The following is a 24,969-nucleotide window of genomic DNA, read 5'->3' as shown; positions in this document are numbered from 1 at the left end:
AATATAACACAATTTAAAAAAGAAAAACTATTTTTTCCAATTATATAAAAGTCAAATCAAAACCACAACAATTTTAATAACAAAGAGATAAAAAAAAAAAAAAAAACGTGTTAGCAACTGTGATATCAATAACTGATTTGGGAAACAATATGAGCACACAATAATTAACAAGCCCCCAGAGAAATTTAAACTCTGACAAAAGTGCACCAGAGAGATGGACGGAAAATGAGAAAGCCAGCAACTTCTTCCTGGATCACATTTGGCGACATGATGTGGCGTGTTTCCCAGCATGAGCATAACCGCACACCGCATCATCTCAATCCACCGGATGCTCACCCACCTCCTTCAGTATGCGCTCGTTGAAGAACTGCTGCAGTTTCTCATTGCAGTAATTGATGCAGAACTGCTCAAAGCTGTTGTGCTCAAAATACTCTGAGGGCAGAAGAGAAAAAAAACAAAAAAAAAACATTCATTTCAATTAATTTCCAAAATAAAACGATTTGCTAAGCCTGTGTATATTAATTATGGCAGAAGGAAAATGCTCTCTCAAGCCAGAACGCTGGAAAGGAAGTGCATTCGGGCATTTCAATGAGGAAAAACACATCCCTTTATTAGATTTGATTCCAGAAAAAGCTTTGCAAAATGCATCTCATAAGGATAAAATGATTTTGAATTTGTGTTTTTTACGAAGCATAAATCGTGGGTTGGATGTTAAATGAACCATTTTTAGTTTCTTTTGATCTTAAACACATTCCCAGTCGACTTTTAATGAAGATTATGATGTTTTTAGCCAAGTTTTTTTTTAAATCGTTTTCTAGGACATAGTATGGGCAGAGTGGCAGTAGTTTATTAGAAATTCACTTCTGAGTTGTGGGCGGGACTGTTAGTGTGGAGCAACCCTGTCCCTTCTTCCCCCCTTCATTTCTGAGAGCTCTCTGTTTACAGCCCCTCATAGCCCCAACCTAACATTACAGTGGCAACAAAAATAGCATTTGACGGTTAAACCAGGCCGAACTTTGACCAATCAGGTACTCGGATTTGGTAGTGATGAAAGGGTGACGTCCCCTTTAATTCACAGAAGTGCCAATCATTTGAAAACTGATCATGAAACAGAAACAAATAACTCTGGTTTGTCCCCAGCGGAAATTATATGACACCAAGTCTTTCATATATCAGAAAAGAGCTGTGAAAGAAAAAGATTCATGAAATTTGCACCGCTTTGACCCTTCCAACTGTGTGTGGTAAACATGCACTAGTAAACAGTGGAAAAGTCAGAAGAAGCCCCTCCCTGCTTGTCCAATGTGAACATGGACAGCATGGCCTGTATATAATAACGTGCTAAACGTAGCCTCAGAATAGAGCCCAGCAGGGAGCTTGTGTCATATTGTAAACAGCGTTTTTTCATCTGCTCCTGATTCACAACAATTTCAACAAAGAAATACTCAAGGCCCGTACACACCGGGACGAATTTTGCGCACGATTTTCGCCGACGTTTAACGCCTCGTGACTAAACAAAGGACACCGAAATCTATTCTACCAATGAGAATGGCGCTTTTGCACACGTGTCTGGAGCTTCTGAAGTTACAGTAAAACACAACTTGGGGGCGCTCAAACACAAAACTGCCTTGCTGAACATACATACCAGCGAAGAAGATAGACACCGAGTTGCATCTACACAGCCGCGAAGAAATAATGACGGACATTCTAAAATATCCCCGCACCAAGCACCAGTTGGAGCAACTGGTGCTTGAAATATTCACGTTTTCTTTGTATTATTCTGACAAGCGCGTAAATACTTGCTCTGTCCTTCTGAGGGAAAAGCGAGTTTAAGAAGCGTAAAGTTGCGCAGCGCCACCTTGTGTACAGGAGTATTTCTGTTTACATTCAGCGCCATCTAATGTCAGGGAATGAAATTGCATGTTCGCTCGGCTCATCGTCAGCGAAAATCGCCTGGGTGTGAACACAAAAAACGTGGCGAAAAACGCTGGCGAATAACGCCTGGCGAATATTCGTCCCGGTGTGTACGGGCCTTCAGAATGCATTTTTAATCTCAGTTTTCTTTACCATGTCTTCCATCATTAGAAAAATGCCACGAGAACATGTAAGAAACATCATTTTCATTGGAGTGGGTCTTAACCCATAAGAACCCAGACCCATTTTTCCTTCAAAGTAAAATTATGAAGAATATATCAAAAACCAAGTGGAGCACAGATCACATTTCTGATATTTTTCTGTTCCACTGATGTCAGCATGGATTCTTATGGGTTAAAAAGTCATTTGGCTAAATCTGCAATAATGTGACAGTTTTCAAAAATGCACGTGGAATTACCAAATCCGGCAATGTCCAACACGCCAATGAAGTTGGAGGAGGCCTGGAAAGGGAAGCACTGGTTGACTCGCTTGACCACGTGATCAAAGAGGCGACTGTACACCGCTTTGGCCAAGGCGTCCCGGGCATTGTTCGCCTGCTCCACCTTTAGAGGCACCCTGGAGAGACGCACAAAGTGGGACAGTGAGAGAAATCGGAAACTGGGACATGCTAGTCTCTTATTAAGCCTCTCTCTTCTATTTATTTATTTTCTTTTTTCATTCAACCCCGTTTCTCATGTGGAAGCAAATATTTTGTTGCATTCCTGTGCCACTTTTTTTTTTTCTTTTTTGAGGGCAGGATGGCCTCCACATTTTGAGTCCAAGCTGGGAAATGGTTTAAAAATTGAGATTCTTGAGACAAAATACTAAAGATAAACTAAGAGATGAGCCTCAAACTCTACTGTAACCTCCAACAGAACTTACACGCCGTTTCTTTTGGTTGAAATTATTTAAATGAGTTGACTCATTTGACAATATTTTACTGTCAAATAAAATTTTAGAAAACTTAATCCATTACAAAAACTTTTGATCTGTTTATGCTCTAACTGAATGATCAGTAACTTACAGACTCTGTTACATCCCTCCACCCCCTTTCTGTTATCCTCATCTTCCCTGGGGGGAGGTTGACGGTGGATTTGTCTGTCGGTTTGATTTGTCTTAGTAACAAAGACAGCCCCCCCCCCCCTTCGCTCCACCTCCTCCCCAAACACATGGGGGGGGGGGGGGGGGGCTTCACTGTACTGCAGCCACGCTCCCCTGTCTTCTCAGATAAAGCCTGCATTATTAATGGGGAGAAAACACTTCCAGGCCGGCCCGGCATCTGGCCCCTTTTGAAATATTCATCTAGGAAAACCTGGTCCCATCACTCAAACACCCCCCACCCCTCACCTCAACATACACGAGTCAATACAGAAAACTCCCTTCATGTTTCTTTTATATCTGCATGGAAACATTAGTAACGTAGCATCATAATCAATTCTAATTCTAATGAGTTTAAATGTATGTATTCATGAATTATATGGATTGATGGAGTGGGGGTGGGGAGTTAATGCCCTTTTTAGTCAACAAATTCAAAGGTGCTCAAACTTTTTGCTCTGAATCTTACTTGATAACTGTGCCTTTGGCGCCCCCTGCTGTAGTAAGCATGACTCTGGTTGTGAGGCTGACCCTCAGGTCGTCCTTATCCAAGCCCAACAGATCGGCACAGTACTCCAGAGTCTGATCCGAGTGGTTCTTTAAGATACAACCGCCTGAAACAAAAGAAGAAAGCAATCAAATAAGGCCTCAAATCTATAAATAAGAATTGAGGTTTAGTGTGAAATGTTTTGAATTAACATCATCTCCACCAATAAGTAAGAAAATAATCAGCATAAGAATATTTTTTTGAATTTTCTGTCTAACATCTCAGTTTCAGTCAACAGTTGGCCTGTTGGACTTCACTGCAGGGGATGAGCGACATCTTTACTTTGCCTGCTTATTGTCTATAACATTAGAAATCCAATGATGGTTGCTATGGCAACGCAGCCTTCCTTAACTGTGGTGTTAGACAAGAACAAGGCTTTAAAAAATGTATTTTTTTAAACATTTGTTTAAAATGCAAGTTTTTTGTCCATTTCTAAGAGCCTATGAACACATTTAAATGCAGAATTTATATATATTTTAATATACTTGCATGATCTTGAACCATTCCTGAAAAATTATCCTGAAATATAACTTAATGCAACATGATAAAAAGATTAAAACTATCATAAGTAAGGGATTTATGCTCTTTTTTTCTTTTTGCTTTTGTAGCTGCCACATTTGGACAGATCAACCTGCACATCTGCACATATTTGTGATTCTAATCTCTGATTCACCTGAAGAACTCCCCGTTTCCTCAAAGTCGATGTTGCCCAGGTGCAAAACGCCAGAGACGACCCGGAACAGGTCCAGCTTCTCCGTGTCATCCAGACCAATCTTCTTCATGGCAACACACATCCTGTTGAAATCTCCCTGATCGTCCACAAGAGGGTCCTTCAGAGCGCCCAACTTCAGGTGCTGGGAGAGGAAAACCCCACAGGAAAATAAAAAGCTGAGTTTAAAACCTGATTCACAAATAATATACATAGAGTTAAAACATTTTAAAAAGTCCTAAAGGGCAGATCTGAAACTCTCACATCAAAATAAAATCACATTATTAAAACCATGCAGATGCTGATTATGCAGATAGACAGATGCTGAAACAAGACTTGGAAAATGACAGAGCCTCAGTAATAATTAGAAATGTGAAAGCCTGAGTGATGAATGTAAACAGAAGTGCTGTGAATATTAATATGGAAAAGAAGTACTGGAAATAAACTGAACAGCACTTTACGACTGATAATTAGACACTAAATTATAAGATTAATTATTCACAAATTAAATTGTCAAGAGTTGTCTAAAATGATTTTCCTCATTTCACGCTAAACCAACAGACTGCTGTTTGACGCTTGAGTCTGTTGAGTTTATGCTAACGTTCTTACCCTTTTCAGAAATAGGAAAGAGTATAATTTCACAAATAAAAACTCTGCAAAGTGGAACAAACCACACAAATCCAAACCTAAGTTATTCATGCAAAAAAAACAAATACACACTTAATGAAGAAAAAACGGCATAAAGAAGGAAAAAAACAAACATCACCTTATTGTCCTGTAGGTTAGAAACGGAGATGACAGGTGACATAATGAGTAATATTAGTTTAAAATGGGGCTTCTGAAACCTCATCCTTGAAAAGTCTATAAACACATAAAACTAACTTCAGTTTAATAACGGCTCATGAGAAAAATATGCGCGGTGGTGTAGTGGTTAGCACTCCCGCCTCACAGCAAGATTCAAATCTGGACTTGGACCTTTCTGTGGGAAGTTTGCATGTTTTCCCTGTGGTTTTCTCCTGGCACTCTGGTCTTCTCTCACAGCCCAAAAATATACTTCATATGTTTATTGGAGAATGTGTACATGTGTAGTTGTGTGGCCATGGACTGGCAACCCTCCTTCACACATTAGTTGTTGGGTTAGGCTCCAGCAGCCCTGTGACCCCGCAAGGGTTTTAGCGGGTTTAAAAGATGAATGGATGGAAACATTTGAAGAAGATTATAAAAAAAACTATCCAAGAATCCGAAGTGTTTCTGATGCATCCATTTGGTTATGAAATAGATTCTCAAATCAGGATTTTTTTATGTTCAGAAAATGTTTTAAAAAAATCCCAAACAAAATATTAGGAACTCTGAACACTAGCCTGTTGGAAAAGATAGCACAAAAACAAAACTGAAAGTCCCACTCCGACCATCTTTTGAAGTATTTTCAAAGCGTTTCCAGTGGTCTTTTAATTACCATATCATGTTTTTAGTCAAAATCAAAAGGGTTTTCTAGGACACTGTTTCTGCAGAGCGGCAGGAGTTCATTTGAAACTCGCCTCTGAGTTGTGGTGCAGAGCAACCCCGCCCCTCTTACTCCCCGTTGCTGAGCTGATTTCGTGCTCTCTCGCTAGTTTGCAACCCCTCATAGCCCCAACCTGGTGCAACCAAATTGGTGACCAACATCAGAGCTATCCAGCCGTACAGTTTTGAGCCAGATGCAAGCTCAGACATGGAAAATGAAGACATGGATCTTGTTGTGTTCAAGTGGATGGATCAGAGCAGGGAGCAGAGCAGAGCAGGGAGCTCGTGGCCCCCCCAGTGTATTTTCTGCATCACAAATACAACCTTTTTCAAACGGCATTTTCTCATCTGCTCCTAATTTGCAACAATTTGAAAAAAAAAGGAATACTCAATTGCAATTTTGGGCTTCATTTTCTTAATATATGTTTTCCATCATGAGAAAAATTGTAAAAATATGTTTTTAAGCGGAGTGGGTTTTAACTGGAGACAGAAACAGCAGCAACTAAAATAAGTGTTAATTCGTTCCAGTACACATCCGGAAAATGCCAAACAGGTTTGGGCCTTTGGGGCTGGTGTGTCCTGTGATCTCTCCCTCACACTACCTCTGATCCTCTATGAGTCTCCTGAACCTCAGAATATCACAAAAGAATAAACTGAGAGAAAAAGGAGAGAATGTGCATAATTAGTCCCAGAGAGAGCAGCACATCACAGTTATTCTTGTAATTGTCTCACAATATTAATTACATGTCTGCTGCAGGCTCAGCATCTCAGCAAGGCATAACTTTTTCTAAGTCATCTATAATTCATCAAATAAAAAGAAATGAACTCAATGTCTTTTGGCAAAAACAGTAATAATTAAAAACATATTCATTTGCGTTGACACTGTTGTGAAAGCAAGTTTGAAAAGGTTTGTAATTTTAGGCAAATTGATCAGGTGCATTATTGGAAAAGGGGGAGGGGCCAACACAGATTACCTCAGGACTCTTGCGACTCTGCATTATTTGTTTATCTGTGTCTTTACTGGCGAAGTATCTGGTACATCCTCGGTTCAGGTACTGCCAAAAAAAGAGGGAAAACATCTTAAAAACTTGCTAATATATTTAACATTTACAGTGTGAATTTATTCTTCCCACAAAACTGGAATAGTTGACACGTTTGGAAGCACCTGCCTCTGCTCATCCTTAAATAATTACAAAGATCTGAGTAAAGAACATCTTAAATTTGGTTCTGATTGAAGCAAAAAACATTTTCAGGTTCCTTCAAATTGTACATTTGTTGATATTTTAATCATAGTCACATGGTAGGGAGGTGGTGGAATGAACAGGTGAGAGTTTTTGGGTTTTCCATGGACCAGTGGCGGAGAAATTTTAGTATTTTTAGTAGTATTTCTATTAAAACAGAAGTTCTTTTAGCTGAGCTGCTATTACTATTGCTTAAAGAAGCTTGCATTTATGATTTTCTAATCTGTGTCAATAATGATACAAATTTGACTTAAAAAATTGCGGGGCCAAATGAGGGGAAGAAAGCTATTGGCTGGGGGGCCACCTGTCCCCCCTTGCCACCCAGCAGCTCCGCCCCTGTAGAGGAAAAACTTTAGCTCCAGTGTTAACATTCTTTCGACTAACATAACACTTTAATCATTTACGTTAAGTGTAAAAGTGTAAAGAGAAAAAGTGTAAAGAGAAAAAAGCCGCTTTTCTTTGCGGCAGAATCAGACGGCTCACGTTGTTCACAAAAAAACGGTCAAAGATTTATGGTTTGTCGAGCCTGTGCTATTTAGGCCTCACTGGTGACATCACTGGTGCTAAAGAGTCAATGGAACGCAAGTGTGTCTTGAGACTCGTACGACCGCCTTAAGGGATGTCAAAAAATGGAGCGTACCATTGTTGTGTGTGTAGTAAATGTATTGTAAAGCCCTTATGGCACACTCCAGTTGTTTGTAAGATGCGCACACTGGCTCCTTACTGACCAAATGATGCAGCTACAGAGGTGCGTAGGACACCTATAGGATGCCCAAACAAACTTCACTCTAATTTCCTAAATTCAAACAGGCTGCACCCAAGAAGCCACATTTTTCACTTGAACAGCACTAATAGACTCCCTGGGCAGTGAGGAGAATTTGGGGGTGGGGTCAAATCTGTACGACGTTCCTGCGTATCACCTACTTTACCCTTACGTGTTGTATAAATGTTCGCTTTGACCCGTTGCCCGCTGTATGCCCGTAGAAAAAACGTGCATGAACATTTACACTCTACAGGCTCACAACCTTGTCTACAACCTTGATATGTTGTGTGGACCATCTATGTGTCCCCTACACATCTGCCCATTTTATATATATTATTATATAAATAATAAAAAGCAAAAAATATAAAGGTTTATTTTTACAGAGAAACTTACAATTTTTGTAACTGTTTGCTTCAAATGCAAAAAATTCAAGCTGTAACCAACTTCAGATGACATTTTTGAGGATCTTTTCAAACATCTGCCAATTGAAGCACGACTGTTTTAAACAGTTCTTGTCATATTTGACTCGATTGCCCCATACTAACCCTGAAACTGTCTGGAGAGTCCAGGTGTAAAGTCTTCTTAAGTTCCTCTGACGCTCCAGCGCACAGTCGGTAGAAGATGTGGTAATTCCTCTCATCGCTACTTTGCATACAAATCCTGGACTTCTCCAGCAGGTAATGCGACACAAATCCACCCACAACAGCATTCTGTTGGCACAATAGATAAAAAAACTCAATCAAAGATCTACAAAACACGTATCAAATAGAGATAATAGATCATTTCTGACCTTATCATTGAAGTGGATCTCAACAAACTTCCCAAAGCGACTGCTGTTATTATTCCGGACTGTTTTTGCATTTCCAAAAGCTTCCAGGAGAGGATTTGCTGACGGAAAAAAAATAAACTTCATTTCCTTAAGCGCATATAGATTTGATAAATGTTTAATCTTCTTATAGATTACCTTCTACAATTCTCTCATCAATATCTTGGCCACTTCCATAAGTTGTTGTCAGATATCTGCGTGATAGTGATTTAAAATAAATGAATGTATATATGTATATATATATATATTAAAAACATTTTTCATCTTTCAAACTAAAAGAAAAGTAAAGCAAGTGATTTATGATGAAAACACACCTCAGAACAAACTTTGTGTTTTCTGTCTTTCCTGCCCCAGATTCCCCAGAAACTATGATGGACTGGCTCATCTTTAAAACCTTCATATCTCTGTAGGCTTTGTCCGCTGTAACAATAAAAGCACAATCTGTTAACTGCCATTATTGTGGCCAAACATGGCCAAAGGATATCATCTTTAAAGATCCACTACAATCATCCATTGATCTATTGTAAAAGCGTTCCCAGTGGTCTTTTAATTATGATTATGCCGATTTTAGCCTAGATAAAAAACAAAACAAAAAAAAACTATTATTTTCTACGACAAAGTTTCTGCAGAGTGGCAATGGTTTATTAGAAATTAGTCTGAGTTGTGGGCGGGACCGTTGGGGAGTAACCCCGTTGCTGAGAGCAAAATGATTTGAATAAAAAAATACTCAGAAACTTTTTTTTTTAAATTTTAAGCTTAATATTTTTTCTAAATTTGCTCCATGATCAGAAAAATGGCACAAGAACAACAAAAACACACCAAAAACACAATTTCCATCAGAGTGGGTATTTAAATAATCACCAGGGACGACTGAGAACTTTGATTAAAGTGCTACCAAAATTGACTTCTACCCTTACCCTCTATAAACCCTTTTTTCCAACCTGTTTGGGTGTGTAAAAAATGTATTTTTCCTCTCATATTAACCTCAGTGTTGTCTTGTAAACTTAAAAAGAGACAATGAGGCAACTCAGCTGATCCACAATGCCAGCTTCCTGCGTTTAGGACGCAGCTCTTTCTGCTATGTTGTCTCATCCTCAAGGCAGATTGATGAAAAAAATACAAGTAGCTTTTTAACAAAGGCATCAATGTTTTTACAGTCATGGAGAAACCGCGTAAATTTGCAACAAACCAAACCAGATACAAAGAAGATGCTAAAAGTATTCTGATTGCAATAAACAAAGCAATAATAGGCTAGCTTGTTTTTGTCGTCATGCGGCAGCTGTGAACTCTCACCTATCGCGAAAACATGTGGTGGCAGTGTGCCCAAGGACTTTCCTTGGTAGGACTTGATAGTTTCAGGGCCGTACAGCTTTGGAATGTCATAGTAAGGATTGACAGCTATCAAGATGTTAGCCACGTAGGTCTGCAAGGGAAGAAGCACGCAAGACGGACAGAACTTAAGGTTGCATCTGTGAATAGTGAAAGGCAGCAGAGGCAAAACAAGACCTAACTGAAGGGTGGTCTGCCACACCTTTATTTGTCTTGCTTTGCTCATATACCAGCTGTTTTAAATTTTCTATTTTTCCAGTCTGTCTCCCGTTGGATAACCCTTCCCTCTTTACCAGCTGGTTCTTTTTCCCCCAGGGAATCGAGTTTGCAGATCCTTTTAGCTTTTCAATCTGCTACCTGATCTAGCTGGTAACATCTTTCATGCCACTGACTATTTAGGGTGTAACGATACGCTAAAATCTCAATTTGGTTCGGTTCAACTATATGTATCGTTACACCCCTACTGACTATGTATGAAAACTAGACTCAGTGACTCCGCCTCCCTCCAGTTTCAAACAGGAAGAACCTGCTGGTTCCAAGAAGCCAAAATCTCATAGACTTCTATTGAGAAATAAACAGCTTATACTCAGTCATTAGATTTGTCGGAACAACTATTCTTGCTCTGATACCTTTTTCCTAAAATGTTCTTAAAAACTCAATTTTTGTAATCGTATTGTTTCTGTGGTGTAAGTTATTCGAGTTATAAACTGACCAATCAGATGCCACAGTGAAAGTATGTGGTCTCAGGTAGAATGTTTGAAATATTTGAAAGATTTCGTAGGGTAGGGTAGTAGATTCACTTCATTTCGATCTTTTTTATGGGTGATGTCACCATTAATAGAACTAGACTGAGTGAGTATCACGTTACCCATAGGAAACGGCTTAATTACAGCACCAACGAAATGAAGTCAATTCAGGCTGAAATTTTCCACGATACGAATCGCCATTTGGAGCCAGACGACGCCAGTAAGCAGTGATGGTCAGAGCTGGTCTGAGTCTACGTTTCCTCACCCCTTCCAATAAAAGTGGGCTTGGTAGAATGATTATTTGGACAAATACATAGTCATTGTATTTTCTAGAACACGTGTCAAACTCAAGGCCCGCGGCCCAAATGTGGCCCCCGAGAGCATAAAAGTTTTTAATTTCTTAGAATAAAAAATAAAAATTGGTGTGTATTTATTCATATCTTGGGGGAATCAGACTTGAAATATCGGATTGGGCAACTATACATTAGGACTTAAACACTGTCCATGTAACCTAACCTGACAGAATCAAATTTAAAAGGATTTATGCTAGAGTAACAAGATAACAAAAAAAAGTTATAGTCAATAAATAATGAGTTATTTAACATTAAGGAGTAGTTACATTTATATTTCATTACATTTAGTTACATGTATAAGTCATATCTGGCCCTTTGAGGAACACCACTATGCTGATGTGGCCCTCGGTGAAAATGAGTTTGACACCCCTGCTCTAGAATAACCTTTATTACTTTAACCAGTAGGAACTTCCTGTTTGGCACGCAAGGCGGAGAGCGGTTACACAGTCCAGTTCTTTTCTTCAGTCAATGTTTGATACACAATAACTCAACTTAATACAAAAAAAAAAGAAGAGAATAAAAACATACGTAGATGTAATCTTTGTTGTACCGCACTCTGACATTGTTGAGAAGAGTGGCCTCGTTCAAGTACATAAGTGAACCTGTCCGGACAAAAGAGCACAATTACACTGAAATCCTTTCAGAATAAAATGACTCGGGAGAGTAAATACTCACAGTTGTCGTCTACGTGTTTGTTGACATCATCCTCTGCTGGGAAGACGTGGCTCATCGGAGCGAGGAAAGTCTGCAACATCAATCATCGTACATCCCAGCCTTTACATGAAGCTGTTGCTACAAGTGTTCAACACTAATCTGGGATTATCCATTGATTGATTAGTGGTTTTGAAAACGTACGACTCCAGAATAAAACTTGAACAGAGAGACATATTACAGTTGTGCATGAACATAAAACATTTACGACGCTTAAAGATCAAAGTAATAAGTTTCGGGTGTGACATGTTGGCAAGCTAAATTAGATACTGATGTTCTCATTGCATTGTTTAAGACTTTGTGTTCATGGAAATAAGCTCAATGGAACAAGTCAGCTGTGAAAGAAACAGGGGGAGAGACATGGCAGGGTGATGAATAATTTGGGGGAGCAACGGGATCTGAGCACCTGACCGGGTTAGAGAGTGGCGAGCGGACAGCGCCGATACGCCTCCAGCTAAAGTGCTGGAGACGTTGTATATCAATGTAACGAACAAACTCCATCTGTGTTTAACCCTTGTGAAACGTTCCCATCTGTGTATCAACGCTGTCTGGCAACCATTCTGTGCAATGGTGCGTGGTTTATTACAGCAAGAAGTCTGCAAGCACAAACAGAGGGAGCTTTGTCAGGCAGGATCTTGGCGCACAGTCGGCCGCAATAATGAGCACGTGAAACATGTGACCAATGAGAAGTGACAAAAAGGTGACAAGACTGAAGGTCGTGTTTGGGACTTCAACACTAATGAGCCCAAATCTGCTGTTAAAAACAACATTCAATGACTCTTTCATTGCTCCACAGAACAGAATGAAGTTCCTGTTTCAATAAAAGAGACAGGACGCATTAAAAATAAGACCATTCTTGCAAAGGTCCATGATACCTAGTGAGCTCAAAATACCCCGAAATGACAAAAGATGGCCATTTAGGAATATATTTACCCAGGAAAACTGATAGTGAGACATTTTTGTGTCATAGTCTGTAGGTTGATCTCCATTTCTTTGTAACAAAGACGCACGTGTGCGATTCCACATATCAGCACCAGTTGTAACTACAGGAAGAACATGAGCTTCCAAAAGCTGTTAGATCATAAAAATGCTGCCAGAAAAAAACAACAACTTTTTTTAAAGGTTTGTAACCATACTTTAAAATTTTAACTCAAATATGGTTTTAACAGGTTCTTAGCAAAAAATAATTAGCAAAACATGAATAAACTAAAGAAAGCTTGTTTTCCTAAAAGGAAAATATGCTAATGATTTCAAAATAAGATTTCAAGAGATTATATTGACTTTATTCTTTTTTGTCCTGTTTCTGCAAAATGTGCATTTAGGAACAATTAAAACAATAAAAAAAAAACATTTAAAGACTCTCTCCGAATATCTCTTTAGCTATTTTAAAAGAGTTCCCAGCGGTCCTTTGATATGGTTATGGTGTTTTAGGGACATAGTTTCTGCAGAGCGGCAGTCGTTCTATGGAAATTCACCTCCAAGTTGTGGGCATGACTGATGGCACGGAGAAACCCCCGCCCCCCTTCCCCTCCACATTGCTGCACATTGCTTACAATTCTGAACCAGACGTCAGCTCTGACAAGGAAAACAAAGACGTAGATGCTTCCAGTCGTCTACAAGTGGACGCGTCAGAGAGCTTGTGGCCCACCGATTGTAGTTTGTGTGTAACACCTACAAGCTATTCCAACAGCCTTTTTTCTTCTGCACCCGCTTTACCTCAATTTAAAAAACGAAATACTCAGAAACGCAATTTTGAGCTTTATTTTCTTTATATGTGTCCTCCATGATCAGTAAAATGCCAGAAGAACATTGCTAAAGACACTAAAAAAACCATTTGGTTACCAACACAACTGTTGTCAATGATGAGCTAAATTCATTTTAGAATAAATAAAAATGGCGGTTCTCTACTTAAAAATGAGCTTCAACTTGAATAAATGTCACACTTTTTTATTTTTTATTGCATGTGCGCTAAGGGATAACGGTGATACCATTGCGTCAGGTGAAACAAAAGCGGGGGAGGGGGCCCACAGAACATACATGTTGTAAACATCAGAGACCGGGCGGCAGCAGACACGTGACGGCTCAGGTGGAACAGGTGGCCTTTACCTCCTGAAGGAGCGCGCCTAGGCAACGCTGTCAGCACACCTGCTGCTGCTGCTGCTCATTAATTGATGCCGCTGTAGCTGTGGTCCCTCATGTTTCTCACATTTCAAACATTGTTGTGCAAACGCCTTCCAACCTGAAGTCACACTTCAGTGCTGCATGGGTTTATTTTTATGTCATTGCAGTCTAAAAATTGGCTTTTTTTTCAGGATTGGGTTAGGGTTCAGGGGTTAAAGGGCTGAATGATGCAAAAACTGAATCCCAAAGTAAAAAAAGATTCCTACAAGAAAAATTGTCTTATTTTCTGTCTTGCAAGAAAATAGCAAAATAATCTCAGTTTGAGAAAACATCTTTGGGTGACTAGATTGTTTTCTTAAAATAAGAAAAGACGGTAAGACAATGTTTTTTACCCTATTGATTGTCTTTTGATTATTTAAAGAAAATCTACCAATGGGGTAAGAATTTTTCCCAGTTTCAAAGGAGCCTGTTTTTACAGTGTGGTCAGTGAACACATCTTTGTAAACTGAGAGTAACAGTTGGATTCTGAGTGCGGGCCTCTGGGGTTGGGTGTGATAACCCACCTTGCCTCTCTGGTTCAGTGGCTCTATGGTGAGCGTGTCGGCTCCGATGTCGACCATCGTTCCCAGCTGGAACCCCTCGGCGGGGTGGGGCGCCCACACTGGCTTCCCGTCCTCCATGGTTCACCTCCAGCACCAGTCCAGGCTGGGAAGAGTCCAACAGGATCACATTAAAGTGGCAAACCAAATTTGAAGTTTGATTTCAGATCAGGCTCGACGCAAAACAAAACCAAAAGTAATTTTAAGCCTGCATTTATCGCCAAACAACTGAATCAATTAGATGAACAGGTTTACAGTTTGATTTAACATCTAATTTAACCCAATTTGCCCAAATTGTCTTCCAAAAACCAAATTTCTTTGATTAAAATAAAACTGTTTTCACATAATTAGTGATTAAAACTGAATAGAACTGGAAGATTTGTTAATAATATATATTTTTTTAACCAAAACTAAAAGAAAAGCTGTTTATGGTCTAAAAAAATATTTTAAAAAAGCTTAAAAACACAATTTACAGCTTTGATAAATCCGAATTGCCAAATTTAGTTACAAAGAATTCACATTTTCAGCTTACCTTTTCTTTTACTTTTCTGTTCACATTCTTATTTGTCATTACTCAGAACAAATCCAGCTTTGGACCCAATCCAACATAATAGATTCATAAGCATTAATGATCAGCTTGATCAAACGTGACACCGCCCAGTCCTTGCATTATGTTACTGGGAGAGGACCAGCTGCTGCTGTCCGCTTTACTCCCCATTAACCTGTTGTTGCCCTGTCTGATCTCGTAAGAGAAGATTTTCTGTGTCAGCGCAACGGGAGCCGCAATCCTTACTGAGGAAAAAACAGTCTAGGAGTTTGGGGCCATTCTGTAGATTTACAAAGAAAGGTTATAAATAAAGATTTTTTAAAAATAGATAAATTAAAATAGAAAAAAGGTAACTTAAAGGGATGTTTTTATATATTGTGGCTCCAGGATGTTTGAAAAATTTGCAAATCCCTTGGTAAATATGTGACCATAAGTAAATCCCAAACAACAATAAGTCAGTGTGTGGCGCAGATATACTTCCAGTTTCCTGGTAATAAAACATCACACAAACCTTTTACTGGAATAAATAGATAAACTAAAGAAAAATAACATCTATTTATTCTTAGGGAATAATGATAATCCAGTAAAGAGGTATTTATATCACTAAAAAGAAATAAATAAAAACCTTTTTATCTTGTGTAGCCCTGCAACAAACTGGTGACCTGTTCACAGTGTAGCCCACTTCACCTAACAGTAGTTGGGATAGGCTCCAGCAACCCCAGTGACCCCGAAACAGCATTAGCGGGTTTTAAGGATGATTGGTTGCATCATCGCCTGTATACGAGAGCTGGAATGAGTGACCCCTCCCCCCCTGACGTTGCAAACAGGAAGTTTGGCTCCAAGAAGCCAAAATCCCATAGACTTCTATAGAGAAATCATTTCTATTATCACTATATAGCAATCTCACATGCATTTTTGTGATAATTGTGGCAGAAAAAGCAGGAAGTTCCAGCTGTTTTTCTGAAAGATGAAATAAAATTTAAGTTAGAAAATTTAAAAACTGTTTGATGTGTGTTCGTTGTGGTTCCAAGACGTTTATCAAGGAAGACTCAAGTGTACGCTGAGGCTCTGTCACTTTAACCCAATGCATCATGGGAGATGTAGTGTGAAAACTGCCGCAAAAGGGCAGAAAGACCAGCGTCTCTGAGCTTCATTGTTTTGTTCACTTGTTCCACGGTCTGACACCGGACTCTGTGGAAAGCTACACCGCTAAAGACGAGCTTTAGATGGTATTTTTGTTAGAACTGAGCGACTTTTTGAGCTAAATTGGAACAAGGAAGTTAAGACTTTAACAAGACTTTAACCACTTCTGATTGGTCAGACTGATGACATGTGATTAAGCCTTCAAGAATGATTGGCGGAGACAGTTAAAGGGGCGGGACTTTTCCAAGAACAGCTTTAGTTGCAGCTAAATCGGGGTACCGCCATTCTTATCAAAATGTCTTTAATAGAATCAAATAAACACAAAGTAAAAAGTATTTTATGATCTTTTATATTCCTAACTACTCAGTGTTTTATCAGGGCCTGTTTGGATGAACACAGAGCTGATATCCTGGAGATGGTAAATGTTTTAGATCAGTTAATGAGGGCAATTTCCCACGGCACACTTGACCATCTCCCACGGCACACTAGTGTGCCGCGGCACACTGGTTGAAAAACACTGGTTCAGATCGACTTGGACTAATCGCTACTTTCTGATGATTTCTGGTTCCAACGTGGCGGCGTCCGTATTGCAAAATAAACAAAAAACAATGGCGGAGTCGACTTCCTTTGGTTGGAGCCAGAAGTCATTTTCTATGAGTGACATCACACTCAGTCCAGTACTCATATACAGTCCATGGGATGGATGGAATTTTTGTGTATACTTAATGAAAAATACATTTACAAGAAAATAACAGTTTTGAAACTGTATAACAGCTGATGTGTTAATGAATAAACATCTCTCATTGCTCTCATCCACTATTTCTCTTTCACTTCCTTTAATTTTGTAGCCGAAAGGGTTTTCACTAACCAGTTGAAAATGCCATTTAGGATATTTTTTTTGTTTTTGCTGTCAGTGAGGACATTTTAAATCATGTTTTTCCACAAATGTCTGCCCTTGTAAATAGTAAAACGCTAGGGTTGTAGAAGACATTAAGTTAAAATCCTCATTAGCTGACACACCGCTGTGACGCGTGAAATTCTTTCTCCACGTCTGAGACGCAGCCGCACTCAGGAAATCATTTGATGGTTTAATCCCCCCAATCCAGCCCCTTAATGCTAAGGGCCGAGCATTTCTCTTTGGTATTACTCGATTGGGGATTTCAACCCATCACCTTCCAGTTTCAGGGTGGACACTCTTCCACGAGGCCGCTGGGTTGGTGATAGGCCACTGAATTTGTTGTGCAATAACCAAGGTTCGTTTTGAACTAAGAACTGATCCACATTTAATGAAATCTGAACATTTTCTACTTGAAGTAAATAGATTACTAAAAATTGGCAAAGATGTCAAAGTAAGCCAACGGAAAAGCAAGTTTTTTCATCTCCAAGGACCACTGAGGATAATTTCCTGAAGCTCAAACTCCAACTAGAACTAAAAGCATTTAAGTTTCTGAACCCTGGTAGTGGAACGCCAACTCATCAGGAAGTGGTGTTCAGTCGTTTCCCACATTGGAAAACATCAATTACAGCAACCAAAAAAAAAAAAAAGATGGCTACCTGCAGGTTCATGTTACCGTGAGGTGTTTTACATGTTAGATCAGAAAACACAGTCAGGAGAAAAACAGCATTTGGTTCCTGGGTCTTAGATTTTCAAGGCTGTGTGGGGGAGGCGAGTGATAAGCATGAAGCTCCACCACGGTTTCTTCCTTTCATCCAAGGTTAATTGAACTGAAAACACCAACGCAGCTGGCTAAAATGCATCATTGCCCGACTGCACGTCAAAACAGTGACATGAAACGACTTGAAATGAGAGTCTAGTCGCTCCGGATCCGCTCTCAGACGTGCTCCAAACGTGACCGACGCCAGAGAGAAACTTTGACTCTGCAGCTTTAAATCCTCTTAGGGTTTGACCCCAATCCAGACGGAGAGGCGAGGGCGCTTCCAAGGAGAGTCCAGGTGAGCAAAAAATAAGCCCTTAGTGGAACATCAATGAAATCAGAGGGCAAATATGAACATGGCACACACACCGGATCATACACACACATCCACTGCGTGTGTGTGTAAAGCAGTGAAGCCAGCCTGCCTGTTATTTCCTTCCACTTGTTTCCTGTCGGCTTCCAGGCTAAAGGGACGTGGAAAATGGTGTGAGGATAAAAAGTGTGTTATGGCTCCAAAGATGACACTTTCAGAGGTAAATCTCCTAAAAAGGAGCCGTCAGAAACCCTGAAACATGTAACAAGGGTTGTGCATCTGTCAAAATAGCCAAGAAAATAACCATAATAAGACAAATTTAGGACCTAACCCATTGTTAAGTAAATAATTAAGTGATATCTGGTAGATTTCTTTTAAAAAACAGAAAAAAAATGGCAAAAATAGTTCTATTTAATCAATAAAAACACCCTTTAAAGGTTTCATTAATATTCTAAAGAGTATTTTAATATAATTTGACGCAGACTTTTAATTTAGACTATATTTCCGCTTTTGAGAGTAAGACTTGTAACTAAAAAGTTTCTATTATAAGCATAAGAGGGGGGGGGCAATAATGAGTCTAAAATACATTCAATGGTGTCAATAAAGTTTAGAGACAGAAAAAACAAACAGGTAAAGTTTGACCAAAACTTACGGCTTTATTGCTTCACGTGGCTTAATAGCAGCGACTTTTCTCCCCTCGCGCTGGTCCGTTTCTGTACGGGGGTTCCTCAGGCGGGAGCAACAGGTTCGGCCGCCTCTTCGCCACCGGTGAGCATCTGTGACGTCACCACAGATTGGGCGTTCACTTGTTGCTCGTAAAACTCAGTGTCAGACTTGTGTTCGAGTGTTTTTGTTCGTTTTTACCCACTCTCGCGATCTTTTTGGCGTTTTCTATTCCACTTATTTAAAAGTAATTGTAAAAACGTGCGGAATAAAGCTACAATAACGTTATGATTCTTTTTTTTAAATGTTTACCAGACCACACAAAAGGCACACGAATAGAACGCTCAGCCAATCAGCAGGCAGTTCGGAAAACAGTACAAATGCTGTCTTGACGGGCATTAATGTTTAAAAAGCTGGTAATTTAAAACTTTTGAGAGAGTTTTGGAGGAGACACTCAATCCACAAATGAAACACTGGCTGTCACGGGGTCTGTGTGTCTAATTAGGACAAAGATACTTGTGTGAGAGGGACGATCTCTTGTTACCAACAACACTATTTTTTAATATGGAAATAGAAAAGGGGCAACATTTTCTTACAAAAAAAAGAAAAAAGTTTCAGAAACGGCATAGTTTTACCCTGAGCCCCATTATTTGAGCTTTGAAGTAAATTGGACTTTCTATAAAGCATGAATTTAAAGTACTTTTAATTTTTAGGTCTGAAGATCCAGCGATCTAATTATGGACAATGGCTCCATCAAGCGGTCACACAGGGAATAACTCCATCCATATGTCTTCAATTTTTTTGCAAAGCAGATTTGATCTTTAGGATTTATTTTTTAAAAGTGCAAAAAGAAAAAATAATAATTCACCTTAACAATTAAAAAAGATCCCATAGACTGGACACTTTAATTTCAAAGATAGCTTTTAAATGAATTTTAATGAAGAAAAATGTTTCTGTAATTATTATTCTAAGGATTTTAATATTTCAATGATTTCTATGATTTTCTTGTGTCATTTCTGTTTTATCCTGATTTTTTCTTTTTTTTCCTGTAACTTATTTCATTCTTTCTCAAAAGTTCTTGTCTTTTGCCACAGTTGGAATTAGTTTTTATTTTTTAAATCTGTCTTTCATGAATAACATTTTTTAAGTGATTAACTGTAATATTAATTGATTAAACAATCTTATCTTATAGAACCGAAAAAGAAAAGAAAAAATTAAGTAGGTCATATTTTTTCAAAATTGGTGTACTGCATAAACAAGTTTTTTGTGAATTTCTGTTGATTTTACAAATGAGCTTCAGTGAACTATCAACGTTTTTGTGTATATATGGATGAAATATACATACGTACGAAATGTAAATCCTCAGCTTATCTGTTTGGGTTGTTTTGTAATTTTTATGCAATATTTCATCTCTGAAAATATCCTTTACACTTTTTAATAAAAATCTAAAATGTCTAAAAAAAAAAAAGTAAACTTGAAGGAAACATTATGATCACACACTATAATTAAGCCATGATAAATTACCAAACACACTGTAAAAATGATTCAAGTTTTATTTTTACATTTTACTTTCATACCATCAGGGCCTCATTAATATCATTTCCTCCAGACTTTCCCAGCCAATTATGTGTGGAGCCCCAACTGCTTCAGACTTTATCTGTGAAGTGTTTATAAATCTCTCCCTCAGAGATATCACCCCGCATTCTGTGGTGCCTGAGGAGGAACAGGCGATGTGTCTGTTCAGACGTCAGTTCTCAAAGCTCCTTTAAACCTTTACAAGCTGGAAATACCGTTTTTCGTTCTCTCATAAAACCTCTCCAACAGGTAAGAAGCTGGAAGTTGAGACAAATACATAATGTTTAAGTTTTTACATGTTTTCCCTTTTGTTTTTGTGTCCTGCAGTTTATCCTTCACTCCAACCTTTACTAGAAGATGTCAGGAAAGAGGCTTTTGCTTTCTGCAATAATCCTATCCATATTAATACATTTACTGTCAACGCAGCCTTCATTTGGTCAGCTCCTGACAGAAGAGTCCTGCACCGTTCAGATCCTTGTCCCTGGACTAAAAGGCACAACTTTCCCTTCTACACTCTATATAGCGCTGTTAAACGTTCCAGACTATCTAATAGAACAAACATGTTTTTTTTAATTCATTTCCTACATAAGGAGAACCAGGAGACAAAGGGCAAAAAGGAACTCCCGGCAGGCCAGGAAGAGTTGGACCTCCGGGAGAAATGGGTAAACTATGTTTTATTTTGTTTTATTTGATTGTATTATGTACAAAGATCTAGCCACAAGGGTTGCAAGCCAGTTACTTCTGTGCCGGTCCCAAGCCCGGATAAATAGAGAGGGTTGCGTCAGGAAGGGCATCCGGCGTAAAAATTGCCAATATAACCAAGCAAATCATCCATTATGTACAAAGATAATCTTATTTTTTTCTCAAGAGTATTCCCTTTTATTGCAAAAAAATTACATATTGCATGAGCAGATTTAACTGTGGAGAACCCTCAAATGTAGCCACTGTTTTGTTAAATGTTTTTGTTTATTTATTAACCCATATGAACCCATGGGGACATCAGTGGAACAGATATATATCAGAAATGGATTCTGTGGTCCACTTGGTTTGTGGTAAAATACACAGTTTTATTTTAAAGAAAAAAACTGGTCTAAGTTCTAATGGGCTAAGTTATTTATTTGACTGCTGTTTTTCTTTCTTCTTCTAATTTTTATTGATAAGTAATGATTTTATTGCAGTTTTTTTTTTCTTAAAAAATATTTTTAATTTTTTTTCTTTTTGACTTTTTGGCTGCTGTTTTTTTTTCTTTTTTAACGTTTTATTTTATTTTAATTTATTTTTTGTCTGCTGTCTTTTTCCTTTTATTCTTTTCAAAATGTGTTTCATTTGTTTTTCACATTTGTATAGTTTTATTTATAAGTTTTTGGCTGCTGTTAATTGCTGCAACCCAAAATGAACAAACAAACAAATAAACAAAAGATTCAAATTTCCTAGAGAAGCTTGAAAAACTGTTCTTGCGTTCTCCAGGGATAAGCTCACCCCATAAGCAAATAGCCTTCAGTATTTGCTTATAAAAAAAAACCGGGGCAAAGGTTACGTTTTTTGGGCTGATAATGTGCAGTTCCATCACGAGGAGGCCAACCAGAGATGTCCAAGTGTTTACATCAGGGTGAGAGGTTGGAGGGACAGAGGGTTTGGGGAATCCACAAATGTGAAGACGTGTTTACTGAGGAGTTCAAACACAAGAGAAGCATCTCCTCCTTGATTTTTCTATCATGTAACGCATCTTCGTGAGACAAAAAACAGGTGTTTTCACTTCTTTTTTGGACACATCTCTAGACCTAAACTAAATATTTTTGATTTTCTTTGCAGGACAACATGGCCTTAAGGGACAGAAAGGCATTATGGGACGCTATGGAAAAGTTGGTCCACCTGGAATGAAAGGTGACACATCATTTGGAGGAAATAAGTATTTGATCCTTTGCTATTTCTGGAGGTTTACACACTTAAAAAAGAAAATGACAGTTCGTCATCTGATTGGTGGGTTCAATTGAACAGAGAGAAATAAAACAAAATCCCAAAGAAAATTAAGAAATGAATGTATATAAATGTATTACATTGAGGGAAATATGTATTTGAGCCCTTTTGCTAAAAAGACTTAGTACTTTGAGGTAAAAGCCTTATTAGCAGCACAGAGATCAGACGTTTCTTGTAGTTGATCAGTTTTCTGAACATCAAGAGAGATTTTGCTCCACTATGACTTCTAAATCATTCCAATTTGGTGATTGGCTTAGTATCTATCTATCTATCTATCTATCTATCTATCTATCTATCTATCTATCTATCTATCTATCTATCTATCTATCTATCTATCTATCTATCTATCTATCTATCTATCTATCTATCTATCTATCTATCTATCTATCTATCTATCTATCTATCTATCTATCTATCTATCTATCTATCTATCTATCTATCTATCTATCTATCTATCTATCTATCTATCTATCTATCTATCTATCTATCTATCTATCTATCTATCTAAATAATTATATATTTTTGGTCCCAGGGTCAAAAGGAGACATGGGTGATCCTGGTTCTAAGGGCCCCAATGGAGAGCCAGGTAAAAACTTTAATTTGCACAATAGTTGTGTTTTCAAACCTGATGTCTGTCAGAAAAAAAGCAGGACTTTTGACATAAAATGAACCTCATTTATATTTATATTTACTAGGTGTCCCATGTGAGTGCACGCCAATGAGAAAGATGATCGGAGAAATGGACATTCTTGTGGCCCAGTTGTCTTCAGAGCTTAAATTCATAAAAAATGGTAAAATCTAAGCACCCTTCTTTCATTTAGCTTTCTGTCCAGGCAAGTTTTTCACCATTGGTATTTTAACTGTCTCCACTACTTGTAATATTGCAACTGGTGGGCATGTCAATGTGAAAGTTTTATGGAAATAGAAGTGCTCATTTTTCAGCACTGCCCTCCCCTGCAGCTGTTGCTGGCATAAAAGAGACAGACAGTAAGGTGTATCTGCTGGTGAAAGAGGAGAAGCCTTACAGCGACGCCAAAGTCTCCTGTCAGGCGAGGGGAGGGCACCTGGCCATGCCGAAGGACGAGGGCGCCAACCAGGTCATTGCAGGCTACATCACCGAAGCCAGCCTGAGCAGGGTCTACATCGGCATTCATGACCTTGACCGCGAGGGGATTTTCACTTACGTGGATCGGTCTCCCATGACCACCTTCAGCAGATGGAGAAAAGGCGAGCCCAACAACGCATACGATGATGAGGACTGCGCTGAGATGACGGCCTCTGGGGAGTGGACTGATGTGGCCTGCCACCTCACCATGTATTTTATTTGTGAATTTGACAAAGACATGATCTGAATCTAGTTAATAAACGCTAAAGAATGAGTAAAGCAGCTTGAAACCTTCAATGACGAAACACCTGTTTTTCCTCTTTATTTCTTAAACTAACAGGCTATTTATTTTTTATCTTGAAAGGCAGCCTGAATTTTGTTGGATTTAACTATTCCAAGTGCGTCTCTGATCTCGTTTTGGATGATTCATTAGTGTTTCCCAGGCAGTCTATTGAGCGTTATTGTTATGCAAGCAACTCTGTAACTGTGTAGTTGAGAAAAATGGCAAATAAGCAAAAACCTGTGAATTAAAAAAAAAAAAAAAATCCAATTATTGACAGAATCTGGTCTCAGCTGAGTGCTTTTAATCAAACAAACAGATTGCAGTGCGTTTTCTTCACTCAAATTCATTGAATATTTTGTGGTAGTTGTAGCTGCTTTACAAAAAAACAGTGATGGTTGATTTGAAACAAGTGGAATAAGGTGTTTATTACTGTATGCTGTTTTTTTTTTTTAACTCTTATCTTGATTTGACAAAGTTTCATAATTCTTTTGCCAGGCTGTTTTTGTGAACAGCCCAATGTTCCATCCCCATTAAAATCAGATAGAACCTTAATGACTGATGGTATTTATTGTGTTAGATAAATGCCACTGAAATGCCATATGACTGCCTATGTGAAAGTGTTGCATCCTCCCCATCCGCCTGCAGCAATGGAATATTCCATCAACAGCAAGTTAGCAGCAATAAAGATGCGGTAAGATGATGCCAAGATATCAGACAGGCTGTGAAAATTATGCAGTTAAAGAAAAAAAACAATTGAAAACCATCTCACACAAAATTCTAACAACATTAGTTAAACAAAACAAAACTATGGGAAGACAAAAAAGAATGAAAAAGAAGAACAAAATCAAAGGAACTCAGTAATGAGACAAAGGAAATCAAGAATGAGAAAAGGGACAGAACATAAAAGAAGCAAAAGAGGGGCAGAAAATGGCAAGTTTGAGAACGTTTCTTAATTTTCTTTATTGATTTGACACCATAGTGTACTGTTTTGTTCCATCGTTTAATTTTTTTTTGTTTCTTTTTCGTTCTTGAAACAAGGAAGAAGTAAAACCTGATTAATTTAAGAAAAAACAAAACAAAACGGAAATCTTTTTTCTAGTAGAAGCTGACAGAGTGAAAAATTAGTCTATTTAATCAATTCAGTGTTTTTTCAAGTAAGAAAATAAATTTTTATTTATATATATTTATTTAACATTTAAATGTGATTATAATTCTTAAATGCTTATCAAAACATTTAGATTCTTGACATTGATG

The 24,969-nt window shown here is 38.4% G+C and overlaps 2 protein-coding genes across 4 annotated transcripts in view; one reads left to right on the top strand and one right to left on the bottom strand.

Moving 5' to 3' along the window:
• myo6b (myosin VIb) overlaps nt 1–18,948 on the bottom strand; it is a 47,416-nt gene extending 28,468 nt beyond the window's left edge. For both annotated transcript variants that reach the window (XM_004082529.5, XM_011490323.4), the window contains exons 1-14: nt 18,765–18,948; nt 14,419–14,560; nt 11,699–11,768; nt 11,552–11,625; nt 9,889–10,018; nt 8,910–9,015; nt 8,734–8,789; nt 8,560–8,657; nt 8,315–8,479; nt 6,740–6,820; nt 4,227–4,407; nt 3,476–3,620; nt 2,330–2,487; nt 341–432 (exon numbers count right to left, since the gene is read on the bottom strand). In XM_004082529.5, the coding sequence (XP_004082577.1) occupies nt 341–432; nt 2,330–2,487; nt 3,476–3,620; nt 4,227–4,407; nt 6,740–6,820; nt 8,315–8,479; nt 8,560–8,657; nt 8,734–8,789; nt 8,910–9,015; nt 9,889–10,018; nt 11,552–11,625; nt 11,699–11,768; nt 14,419–14,535 (1,473 nt within the window). In that variant the 5' untranslated portion in view covers nt 14,536–14,560; nt 18,765–18,948. The remainder of the gene's footprint in view (nt 1–340; nt 433–2,329; nt 2,488–3,475; nt 3,621–4,226; nt 4,408–6,739; nt 6,821–8,314; nt 8,480–8,559; nt 8,658–8,733; nt 8,790–8,909; nt 9,016–9,888; nt 10,019–11,551; nt 11,626–11,698; nt 11,769–14,418; nt 14,561–18,764) is intronic.
• Nucleotides 18,949–20,459: 1,511 nt separating this feature from the next.
• Nucleotides 20,460–23,729, top strand: colec11 (collectin sub-family member 11). 2 transcript variants are annotated; one of them, XM_023952013.2, is made up of 7 exons: nt 20,460–20,599; nt 20,678–20,843; nt 20,941–21,012; nt 22,163–22,234; nt 22,860–22,913; nt 23,023–23,118; nt 23,288–23,729. In XM_023952013.2, exons 2-7 carry the CDS (start codon nt 20,708–20,710, stop codon nt 23,677–23,679), a joined length of 822 nt encoding a protein of 273 aa, XP_023807781.1. In that variant the 5' UTR covers nt 20,460–20,599; nt 20,678–20,707; the 3' UTR covers nt 23,680–23,729. The 2 variants fall into 2 exon arrangements, with proteins under 2 accessions (XP_023807781.1, XP_020569545.1); XM_020713886.3 differs by having other exon boundaries at nt 23,270–23,729.
• The last annotated feature ends 1,240 nt before the right edge of the window (nt 23,730–24,969 follow it).

This window comes from Oryzias latipes, chromosome 22, assembly GCF_053564925.1.
Source record: "Oryzias latipes strain Hd-rR chromosome 22, Olatipes_Hd-rR_3.1".
Lineage (NCBI taxonomy): Eukaryota > Metazoa > Chordata > Actinopteri > Beloniformes > Adrianichthyidae > Oryzias > Oryzias latipes.
The sequence above is the reverse complement of the archived record's forward strand: the minus strand, read 5'-3'. Positions and strand labels throughout refer to the sequence as shown.

Bases quoted from the DNA above. Each gene is read 5' to 3' on its own strand.
- colec11 (XM_020713886.3), top strand. From the start codon at position 20,708: ATGTCAGGAAAGAGGCTTTTGCTTTCTGCAATAATCCTATCCATATTA. The intron at 20,844-20,940 runs GCACAACTTTCC...TTCCTACATAAG, and splicing joins CCTTGTCCCTGGACTAAAAG to GAGAACCAGGAGACAAAGGG. The intron at 21,013-22,162 runs GTAAACTATGTT...TTTTCTTTGCAG, and splicing joins TGGACCTCCGGGAGAAATGG to GACAACATGGCCTTAAGGGA.